The sequence below is a fragment of the Excalfactoria chinensis genome, chromosome 20 (genome assembly GCF_039878825.1).
Source record: "Excalfactoria chinensis isolate bCotChi1 chromosome 20, bCotChi1.hap2, whole genome shotgun sequence".
Lineage (NCBI taxonomy): Eukaryota > Metazoa > Chordata > Aves > Galliformes > Phasianidae > Excalfactoria > Excalfactoria chinensis.
In genome coordinates this window covers 1,478,030-1,490,032 of record NC_092844.1, presented here as the reverse complement: position 1 = coordinate 1,490,032, position 12,003 = coordinate 1,478,030, and the positions used below count along the sequence as shown (strand labels likewise).

Genomic DNA, 12,003 nt, shown 5'->3' with positions numbered 1-12,003 from the left:
GCTACGCAACTGGAAGGACTGCAAGAATTGAAAGTCAATCCTGAAATATCCCAGTGGGGAGGAATAAAAACATCACATTCCCTAGAAACAGGACACACAAACCTAAAGCAGTGAGCAACAAACACAAAACACTTCAAACCACAACTGAGAAGTACATCTCCTTTTATTTTAAACCATGTGTAACTTCAGATCTCCCATCTACTCACCAATTATTTCCAAGTGAGCTGCAAGTTTTGACACACTGGCTTTAGCGAGCTCGCTCGTTGTCTTGTTCAGTACTAAAGACAAAGAATGGACCTGGTCAAACAAAAAGAAGCAGGTTGGTATCACGCAGTGTGAGCTCACAATTGGACCATCACATTGTTTTTTTTCCAAGACAATTTCACTACAGCTCAAAGAATGATCTGAGTAGGAGGCAATGGATGAAAGCAGCATTTTTGCATCCTTGTTTGTATGCTAAAGTCTCCCAGATACCTTAGAACAGTCAGGTTGTCGACACATCCTAGCACTGTTACCTTTGTCCTCTGTCAAGATTTGTCATTTGTTATAACAGAATCACAGAACGGCCTGGGTTGAAAAGGACCACAAAGATCACCTCGTTCCAACCCCCTGCTATGTGCAGGGTCGCCAACCAGCAGACCAGGCTGCCCAGAGCCACATCCAGCCTGGCCCTGAATGCCCCCAGGGAACGTTGCCTACCTCCTCTGGACAAAGACGTATTACAACATGTCTATACATTCCTAAATATATATGTCTACATAGCTATGGAAGCATATATATGCATCTGTTTTTGAAATACACTCCACAGCTTCCAGAACAGTGGTTCCAGTTCCAGTATGTCAGCACCAAAGAAAGCTAACCACTTCAGAGACCACCAATATTGAGACTCTGCCTTGTGTTGACCCAGGGAAATAAAAAACCACCTCCCACAAGACTTGCACTTCTTTAGGCTCTCACTGTCAAACTCTACCCATGAGAGCTCCATAAAAATGAACATGGAATGTACTACTTTGGCCTCCCTTTTTAGGAGACATATACGTGTGTATGGAGGATGACAGAGCAAGGGAGCCAATCCACTTGCAAATCAATTTTCAATGACTTCTTCCCCTTTAATTAAAAAACAGAACAAAAACGTACATACACACATTCTAAATCTACTGTTTTAAGTGTGTTCTTCACTGCAAAATGCGAATGTGATTTAAATGTTATCAGATTTCCATAAAGGTGCTCTGTGATAGACAATACCATTATGATTTTGCATCTCAGGTGTAATACCTTCAAATCCAGCTTAGTGTTTACGGGCTCTTGGGCTTGAGAAACAGACAAGGGATTTACTTCTGATTTAGATGTCTGCTGAGTATCTTCAGGTTGCAGCTTCATCGCATGGTTATCAGCAGTGGATCCAATCCCAAAGAAATCCAATATCACTACCCAGGTTTGCAGTGTTATTAAGACATCTAGACAATTAAAATCCACATCTATACTGCGATTAATCTTGTTATAGCGAGAGGAAAATTCAGGATGTTTCCTATCCACTAGAAATATATTGATATGAACCAATGAATCATCAAAGTGACTTTTCCCACAAGGCAGCTTGGATCTATCTGCTGTTGGAGAAGGAGGTGGAGTCAGGGGGTACTCAGAATCAGCATCTTCTTTTTGCTTCTTACGCGAGGCACAAACCGGTCTTTGGTAAAGCTGAAAGACATTGGATGCTTCTTCCATATGAGATGGCAGGGAGCGTGGCATATCTGGATATTCGACGTTGGATACTGAGGGACATGACTGTGAAAGGTACTCCTTGTGTGCTAAACTGGATGGCTTGGGTGCTCCACGGGACACCATCAGATTCTTATACATAGAATCTGGCTTTTTTTCCAGAAGATCTTCCATTAGCAGTGAACGCAAGGCAATCTGAATGGACAAAGTCTGAGGATGATCTTTAGTAAACTCAACATCAAAATCTTGAAACTTAAGGCTGACAAGGCCTTGTGCACCGAGTGTAAGATCACCACTTAACTGAACCTGGAGTTCAGAGATGTGGAAGTTTGCTTGAATCTGAGTGAAAGACTTTGTTTCCCTGATAGTCAGTGACTTGTTTGGAACAGAATTAAAACTGGAGTGGCTGAATAAGCCATTTTCCTTCCTTTCAGTTGAGAATTCTGCACCAGTATTAAGAGCTGATGCTGATGGAGAACTAGGGCAAGTTGAAGATGCAGCAGCAGCTGGAAATTTGTTCAAGTCTTCACTGTAAATTAAATTATCCAGAGTTTGCAGGACCTGCTCATACACATGTTTTGCTAACACCACCTACAATATAGAAAAAACAACCACAGTCAACACGGTAGCTCTCTGTAACACTAAAATCACTACATACGTTTGAAGATATTTCTCTGAAAAATTCTTATCCTATATACAGAAAAACATGTTTACATTGAAAACAGGACTACTAAGGTACTGTACCTGAAGAGGGTTCACAAATTTTCCTTCAATTTTCATGATGTTTGATATTCCAAAGTCTTCATTACTCAGTGGGAACGTTACATCTAAATCCTTCCCTAGTGGTATCTTTTCTAATTTGAACTGGATGGTGGTGTTATTCAGGATGTGGAAAGCTGTTAAGAAAAAGTGAGATGAGAACAATGTTATAATACACAAATTGATTATTGTTTAAGGACTGCACAGCAGGGATAATGCAGGAGCTATTAACCAGGACTTCTTAGCAATGCTGGCCCTGTTTTGTTAAATTTCTGTATGAAAGACATTAGGAAAATAGATATGGATATAAAGATATGCCCGTTTTATTTAAAATCAAGCAGCATATTTCAGGAGGATGGGGTGAGGCAGTATATAAGCAAGCCTATAACCAAAACACGTTTTTAGTCCTTTCTATCAATAATATTAGTAATAATAAAGAGTCTGATTAACATACCATGGCCTTTATGTAATGATTCAAAGAAGTCGTGACGAGTAAATTGGGATTCCTCCTGGCTATTAACACTGGCAGGACCTGAAGAATGAAGACCTTGAGATACTTCACTTGCAGACTCCTTCTTGTTCATAAACTGGCTGGTATTTAAAGAATACATTTTGATATCTTTTATTTCAACTTGCAGCCTATCGCTCGTAGACTCATCTTCTCCTGGTACAAAATTCTGAATAGATATTTGTCCTAGGTGACCTACAAGCAGCTCAGGGCTACCAGGCTTTCGAGGTATTGAGACAATTGGTGATTCAATGTTGATGTTCAATATAAGCTTAATAGTTTCGCTTTTGAGAGGTGGTGATCCAAGTGCACAGCTATCACTATCTTCTAAGTTGGCAGCATCCTTCGCTCTTGGCGTCGTATCAAACAAAGAAACCATTTCACTGTATTCAGCAGTTTTTGTTGCCAAGACTGTAGTAACTTTTGAAGCTGCACTTTTCAGCATGCTGCGGAAATTCTCTTCCAATTCATCCATTGACAAAGTCAGTTCCTTCAGAAATTTAGCAGAGTGGTTGTAGTGTAAGGAGGCCATTTTGAGATTGAGAGAGCATTCCTCTTTTGACTTTTCGGTCAGAGTGAAACTTAATGCATCTGGAAGGCTACTTCCATCATCAAGTCTAAAGAATAAAGATTCAAAGTAATCTACGTCACCGATGAGATTTTCATACCTTCCTGTATTCCCTATGCTGACAACATACTGATTCTTAACACTGTCTTGCGTTAAATCCATTAAGTGAAGACATCCAAGAGAGCCATTCACATCAAATTTACTACACATGGAAACATTGACTTTGGTACCACCAATACTGGCTGTTGCAATTTTTCTGCCATATTTTTCTCCATTTGTCATTCCAACTGTCCTGAGGAGAAGGATATTCAACCAGTGAATATCAACTGCTACCTCCGTATTCTGCACATAAGTAGACTGAAAGGTCTCCTGCTCCCTCCAGTCCCTTTCTCTGTCATCCATTAAAGGCTGAGGACTGGAATCTTCTTTCTCCTTTGGGAAAGATTTCTGGAGAAACCCAATCAGTTCAACGATCGTCTCTGGATTGAGAATGATATCCAGGTTGTTCACTTGTACAGAGATCACCTGCAGACTGCTATCCAAATTCATTGACGGGCACTCTGCACTCACAAACTGATACTCTAATTTTATCAAAGACTCTTGATCTTTTCCATTGTTACCAGATGAAGCATTTGATGCCGCAGCACATCTCTCTGTCAGACTGGATGCATCAATAGGATGTGCATCACACGGTCCGTAAACTGGTGACTGAGCCCGGCTGTCTCTGAGACTTCCTGTTGGCACATCAAAACTCAGATTCTTATGAGAAGCCATCAAAAGATCAAAATCTGTTCCATATGTTTGCATAGTATCAACAAGTAACAGGCCATGAACAGTCAGAGACACTTCTGCGTCGTAAGGCCTTTTCACAAAATGGGCATTGGTGCCAAAAACCTTCAGTACGGAGATATACCGTCCATTACTTTCAACCCCCAGCTGCATACAGTTTACTTTGAACTCAGCCAAAAGCAGCTGAGATTCAACAAGAACTTCCCTGGTATGCTGCTCGAGCATCACAACACTCTGCGTTAAATTCATTACGGAATCATGCAAAGTGCCAAGCTGGTCAACCTCTGCAAAAATCTTATCTTTCCCTAAATTTAGGCCATCTGATGACTTTGTTTCAGATGCGCTCAGCTGCGCACAACAGTTCTTCAAAGCCAATATTTTATCTTCGTTGATATGAATTTTCAAGTCTGGTAGACTGCCAGACAAAACAGCTCCTGGGTATTTTGGGTCAGATGTGTATATCAACCTGCGCTCCAACTGCAGGTGAACATTGAATTTTTCTACCACATGTGTTGGACCCACATCACTATCCTGAACGTGTTTCCAGTTGTCTTTCACTCGGCCCACCATGATCTGAAGATCCAAAAATGAAAGCGTGTATCTCTCGTACATTTTCTTACTCATTAAGTGTGCTTGTAACTGCTCTTCACTTATTTCTACTCCAGTAAATTCAGAGAGTTTGATTCCACTGTTAGTGCTGGTTTCAGGTGGTGGAGTATTGGGAGGAGTTGCAAGAGGCGTTTTATATTCCTCATCACTTAACTCATTGAATTCTGGTGAAAAATCATCTGCATTCCCTTTAGACTCTTCTGTGGATTGAAAAAAAAAATCAAACATAAATAAATGAACAGAATTATTCTCCCCCCTCCTTGGATATTTCCAATCATTACCTGATCATCCTGACTGCTGCTGTATTTTTAAAACACAGGGTACATCCAAGTATTGTCCCTTGCCCCTTCCTCAATGGGAAATCTACTATACTTCTTTTACATGGACACAGATGTCAGTCACAATGTATTAAAGAATCTATTAAAGGACACTATTTTCCTCACTTTTTAATCCACTTTCTATTACTACAAGCTTTACTGTTATCAGAGGTTGTTTAATAAGGAAATCATATAATCCATTAATCTGCCTATTCAAGTCTTTTGGGACCCTTTAGGACTTGATCACAAATTCCTTAAAATCATCTAAAAGAAATACTTAACTACAACGTATTGCTGATCCAATACGTGACAAATTAATATTACATTGTCTATTTTAAAGCTTTTGTTATCATGAGAAAAAGGTTTCTCCTTCTCTACAAAGCAGGGATCCTAACTTCCAAATGTTCTTGTAGCTCAGTCTACTCCTACCTGGCTGATGCATTGGTTCCAAAGGGAAACAAAAATTTATCTCCTGTAAACAATTTCTGTTCTTGTTCTGGTTTGTCCTAACAGAGAAGTTACTGCACAGTAGACAAAACATCAGTGCAGACAATTCTGGCCTCGACACCTTGACTTCTCATTGCACCACAGAACTACTCACCCTGCAGCTGTATTTTTAAAAAGAAAATGAATAACCCACTGGTATCTCTTTCTTTTCTTTTATACTTAAACATACTGGCACAGACCACACAGTTCAGTTAGATTCTAAACAGACCTGATGTTATTTACAAGACCACTCAAATTCCTTTTTAATTTTCTTTCACTGTTTTCACAGTGGAACAGGAAAGAAGCGATGAGTTGTTTAAGAAGTAACGATTTTAACTTCTAACATAAACAAAGGACACCAATTTTCCACTCATTTCTATTAGGTTTGCTGCAGATGTGCTAAGAACAGATCCATATGACTTCAGAGCTGGAGGGCTTATTCAAAGCATACTCTCATTGGGAGCACTGTCCCCAAAAAGTATTCGACAGCTAAATTTTGTATCCCTTAAAACTGAAATCTCATCTATGGTAAAGTGCCTGAAACACCATCTTCACACCTGCTCAGAGTTCAAGAGGTGTAAGATCATTCCATTTAATAAGATCATTTCATTTAATAAGTAACCTTAGACCACCCTGCCCCAGAGAAAACCCACATCCCACTTTCCATTACTTATAAAAATCACCAGCTAAGTTTTAATTCACAAATTATCACTAACAGCACAACTGTTTGTGAAACTACACATCTACAGAGGAACAACTCTTAAGACACCTCTACTTTCTACAAAGAAACAAGAGTTCCACGGAGGTGGAAAGAAAATGGAAACTGCAATAATACTAGATCATACCTTGAGAATTGGTAAGCAATATTCTTCCCAGATCTATAACAACTAACACTGGATCCACAAATTTGAAATCATCAGGGAAGATCACCTGAGGGGCAGAAATATCAAGGCACACTGTCCAGCTTTTGCTGTTTTCCTGGAAGTTTAAGAAAGAAAGAAAGAATGGCTCAGAACACAGAAATAGCATCAAATAAAAATGCCGTGACAAACAACACTCCAGTTAGGCACCTTTCCATGGTCACGTCTCACAGTCAAGAGCAGAAAAATACTGCTCTGCTCTTGAGTGTTTCAAGTGCTAAACCATTTGTCAAGAAAGTCAACACAACCACTTGCGGCCAACAACTTACAATGAAGTCTCCTACTAGCAAACGATCAATAGTTTGCCTGATTTCAGCTTTTGTCTGCATTTTCAGCTTGTTGTACTGTCTTCTGGCAGCTTCAGCCACTCTGGCCTCTAACTCAGACTGATATCCAAAACCTGTGCAGGAGATTTAAAAAAGAAATAGGTATTAATTTTGTTTGGCTGTTATTTAATCAACAAAAGACTTATTTTTACTTATTTTGATAGAGAATTGCTTCAATTTAGCAATAAAATCTAAGATAAGAACGAGATTTTTCATGTATTTATACTCCAGAATAACCTGCTGTTCTCCATCCTTTTCCAGGAAAACTTACAGAAATATTCTGCCTTATTTAGGTATTTTAATTTAGATGAACACTCTTCATGTGGAATAGCAGTTGCAATTTTAAATGGAAAGCTATGGAGGTTTGCCCAAGGGAAGTCAATTAAGCAGGAAAATCACCCAGAGAGGCCTCAGAAATCTCAGAATTCAAATCTGAATTTAAAGAGATTTGTTACATTGGAGCTTTGAATTTCTAAGAATAAAAATAAAGGTATATATCACCAAAAAAAGAGAAAAAGCCACACAAAAATATATATATAAAAGGTTAACCTGAGGTATGAACCCTTCCCTTGTAGAAGAAGTCGGCTACTTTCTTAATGGCTTGGGGATTGTAAATAATATTGAGAGGTCTGGTGCTGACTTCCAGGCGCCTCTCAAAATTGCTGTGGATGGGATTTCTTTCATAGAGCATCTCAAACACTGGAGCATCGGGATCTGCAACGGGATACAGAACAAGTTACACAAACGACAGAACACACACATAAGAAAACACCACCAAAAAACAAACAAAACAGACAAAAAATAATCAGAACCTGAAGTGCTGAATAACTGATTTCTGGTTGGTATAAATAATCTCACATGCTCGCTTTAATCGAACAGAATCAAGCACTTACCAGTGTTTTGGTTTGACATTTCAGATGACAAATTCTGGAGCCCAAAGGAAGATACGCAGCCAACCTCTTTTTGCTGGTAAGAATTAAAGAGGGGAAAAAAAAGGTTAGAAAAAAAAGTCAACCAACTCACCCGATTAAAACAAAGAAGTCTTTTCTTTATCAGACTTGAGGTCATCTTGAGTGAATCATATGTACTGTCTGAGACCACTTTATGCTTTTTTCCTTGATACAGTCAAATGGGAAGGAAGTACAACCATCTCATGCAGCAGCCAATGGCTGAAATGCAAGCTTTAGTCTGCTTTCTACAAACTAAAAAGCAAAAGCAGGGTATATTTCTCATAGAATTGGACTGAAACTTCTTTTTCCTGCTTAGAAGAAATATTTCTAATCTCTTCAGTAATTCATTAAGAAGAAAAAATAGCTTCTGCATTCCTGCTTCTGTATTTCTACTCAGAGCGCAACAGCAAGCAGGTGAAATAAATCCTTACTTGGAGCAAATAGTTCTATGAAAATGACCAATTACTGATTAAGCAGCAATGCTGACTGCTCCAAAATGAAAGCTTGTACAGTACGTTACTCACTTCCCAATGTGTAATGTTGAAGTTGCAACACACAAAGCAAATAGTGGAGATTTCTATGAGTTCTCCTTGGAAAGGGAGGGCAAAAGTACATTCAAGAAATGGAGATTTTTCTTCAAAGTTCATTTTCTCTTTTAGGGATATGACACAAGCCAAGGGAAACATCTGCATTCCATTTTGTAATGTTTACCTTTTTCATACGCACACATCTTACACAGTAACACAAAGCTTTGTTCACCTACAGGATTAGGGAAAACCAGGACAGGGAATATGGTCCCTTCCGTTGCCAAATCCCTCAGAAAAAGACCACCAAGCTGAACTTTTAAAAGGGAAGAATTTCTGCGAGGAAGGGACTCTGCTAAGATCTTCACACCTGGAACACAAAGACAGGATCATTTTATTTCTCCTAGTAGGCAGCACAGCATTTATTTCTATTTTCACTTTCTACAAGCTGGCTTGATGTACTCATTTTAAGCTTTGTTTCAGTATAGAAATGTTAATGGATTAAAAACAAGAGCCAGAGGAAGGTCACAAGGTGAACAAAGCTCTTCTTTTTTGAGAAAGAGCAAACAGAAACTGACTCAGTACCTGAAAACTCCAGCTGCATAAAAGCACTCTCCTCAGCACGCGGCACTTTCTTCTCCTTATGCAACAAAGTGAAAGAGCCGCCTTGCAACTGCAGATTTAGTTTAGCAAATACGTGATCTCTCTTTGTGAATGTATTCATGCTGGAGGCATCTGCAGCAGGATCAAAAAAATCATCTGCACCTAATAAAAAACAACAACAAAAGATCATTTATGTTACATAACTCAAGTTTCTGGAAGGTTATCGAAGAACAGAAGGGTTTCTCTGAGTTGTAAGATAACTATTTCCCCCCCTCTAAGGGAGGGTAAAAAAAGAAACAAAAGTCCATGCAGACACATCTTCTTTCTTAACAAGACCAAATGCTCAGAAGAACTTTCCCATTTCAATTAAGGTGCAATAAACCTACATTTAAAGATGACCCCAACAACCCGGTACTGTTACAATCACAGCACACATGATCCCTACCCACCTGAATGCAAGTAAGTCCCAAAACTCTATAAATACCTAAAAGATTTAGAAGTAGACGTATTCTGTATATCATTTTAGTACTAAGTGGATACCCCGTTACTGAAGAGGGCTTTTTTTCCTGTTCACGCTTGTGAGCAGCCTTAAAAAGACACTGAAAACCCCACACAGTCATACCTAGTATGTCTTCTGGATTCCACTGCTTCTGTGGGTCTGATAAAAGCCCTTCAAAAGGTTCACCTTCATATGGCTGCTGTGTGTATCCATACCAACCTCCCCAACCAGGAAACCAAGACTGAAGATACTGCAGCATTCCAGTGCTACTGCCGTGTGCAGATTCTGCTGAAGGAGAAGCTCCAGGAGAATCAGGCAATGGTTCTTTAATGCTCTGTATATGAACATTAAAGACATAAATGCTTATAAATGAAAGAACATCACAAGCATACAAAACTTAATAGTATCAAGATACGATTCCACCTACTTAACACTCTTACATTCAACATACCAGTTTCTAAGATGGAACAAATTCTGGAAAGAGTACTATTGAGGAAGACCATCACATGATGGTCATAAGCTCACTATGAAAGGTGACACAAAACTGATAAAGGAGGAATCAAGCATTGTTTGCAACATTACTACTGACGCCACACTTCAGAAATCAAAACAAATACAAGCTAACGGTCTCTAGGAGTGATCACAACCCAAATAATTCACATCAAGATCCTAAATACTGCCATGGATCCATGGATACAGAATCCTTCTCACCTCAGCTAGGTCATGAAATTTATCATGAACTATCTCACAGAGGATCTTCAATTCTTCGTAAGTTTGCTCATCCTCAATGCGATGCATTTCTGCCTAAGAAGACAAGAAAGGTAAAGCAGCTGTTCTAAAAGGATGCAGTATCTTGGCTCACAAAAAAACATTTAACATCTCTACAATACATTTAGGATTTATGGCTCATGTCAGGATCCAAATGCCTAAGCACAGGAAATCACACAGGCAACCATAATACTGACATTCTCACTACCTCAAATCCCTTTGTACTGTAAGGTACGTTATTTTAATGCTTTCAATAGTAAAAACCGATTATATCCTCCTGTCATGAATCAAGAGCAAGGAGAGCAAGGTTCAGCACAAAATCTAAACCATGGAAGGATCAGCAAAGAACCTGTTATACTGAATAACAAAGTAGCTGAACTGTGTAAAATTCAGCAGTGTAGTAGTATTCATACTCAGTTATTTAAGCCTGGTGTCATGGCATTTGACTTTATCTTTTCTGCACTGATTAAGAAGCTCTTTCTGGAAGCTTATGGTTCAACCAAGTATAGTTTTCCAATGGCACTGCCACTGCTACTTTTCGTAGCTCTGAAGACACAGCATGAAATAAGAGTCATATATTATGGTTCTTGCTTTGGCAGTTACTATAAAAGCCCCCAGTATGTTGAGCTACCTCTACAGTTCACATCTAAATAATGCAAGGATGGATTACTTATAAATTTAGGTTTCAATAGGATTGCATAAGAAATGTGTGTGTGATGGATTTAAGGAAAAAGTCCCACTGCTCCTAGAGATATGAAGCAATTAATTATGGTCCACATGGTTTTTCCCTCCTAAAGTAGAACACAAGTTCATTACATTCTCCTCCTAAATTCTTAAGCCTAACATTAAGTGGAGGAAAAAAAGAAGCAAAAAGGAAATTGACAGAAGACAATTCATCCACACCACGAAACCCCAGACCAAAATACCTGCTCTGCAGCAGAGAGAGGCTCCCCCTTCAACTTGCAATAATACAAGTCAGTATAAGATACTGCATCCTGGGCCCGATGTAACACAAACTCCCACGTGGAGCGCTGCCTCTGCTCCCTGATCTCCGAAAGGTTGGCGTTCAAAGCAAAGATCCACCACTCTCGGCAGCTGAAATATTTTAAAGTTATTAGAGCAATAATATTTACCAAAAATAACAAGAAAAAATAAAGAATTCACATTAAACTGGCAAAAGGTCCAAAAGGAGCCCAGTGAGAAAACAAAGGGAACTGGTTAGAAAAGGTACTGGTATTACAGACAGCACATATGGGCTAGCTGTACAAGTTTAGCAGTATCAAACTTGCGCTATTCAATTTGGATTACGTGTGCATATTTAAAGCTGTTTGATGAGGTAGGGAAACACAACACGAAAATTTCAGTTTTAATACACGACTACTTATATCATTTCTTAACAATATTTGTCTTCATTCAACTCTGCCCTAAGTGCAGGTTTTAATATCACACTAATTCAACGACGCATCCACAGATATACTTACTTCTCAGTTACTGTAACCTTTGGTCTCCACTTTCTGAATTTAAGCTGCCGTTCCTTTCTAGCCAGTTCCTTTAGAAAAGCCATGATCTGCTGATACTGCATCTTTTAGTTAAAGAGCAGAAAGATAATTAGGCAATATTGGAGTGCTTTCCAAGCGAAAAGGGGGGGAGAGGTAAAA

The 12,003-nt window shown here is 39.1% G+C and overlaps 1 protein-coding gene across 5 annotated transcripts in view; it reads right to left on the bottom strand.

The window, feature by feature from the left end:
- VPS13D (vacuolar protein sorting 13 homolog D) overlaps positions 1 to 12,003 on the bottom strand; it is an 83,059-nt gene that overhangs the window by 64,642 nt on the left and 6,414 nt on the right. For all 5 annotated transcript variants that reach the window (XM_072354155.1, XM_072354153.1, XM_072354156.1 and 2 more), the window contains exons 9-22: positions 11,827 to 11,927; positions 11,272 to 11,440; positions 10,289 to 10,381; positions 9,701 to 9,911; positions 9,061 to 9,240; positions 8,715 to 8,845; positions 7,895 to 7,967; positions 7,551 to 7,715; positions 6,945 to 7,075; positions 6,601 to 6,733; positions 2,933 to 5,152; positions 2,464 to 2,615; positions 1,276 to 2,310; positions 207 to 297 (exon numbers count right to left, since the gene is read on the bottom strand). In XM_072354155.1, the coding sequence (XP_072210256.1) occupies positions 207 to 297; positions 1,276 to 2,310; positions 2,464 to 2,615; positions 2,933 to 5,152; positions 6,601 to 6,733; positions 6,945 to 7,075; positions 7,551 to 7,715; positions 7,895 to 7,967; positions 8,715 to 8,845; positions 9,061 to 9,240; positions 9,701 to 9,911; positions 10,289 to 10,381; positions 11,272 to 11,440; positions 11,827 to 11,927 (4,885 nt within the window). The remainder of the gene's footprint in view (positions 1 to 206; positions 298 to 1,275; positions 2,311 to 2,463; positions 2,616 to 2,932; positions 5,153 to 6,600; positions 6,734 to 6,944; positions 7,076 to 7,550; positions 7,716 to 7,894; positions 7,968 to 8,714; positions 8,846 to 9,060; positions 9,241 to 9,700; positions 9,912 to 10,288; positions 10,382 to 11,271; positions 11,441 to 11,826; positions 11,928 to 12,003) is intronic.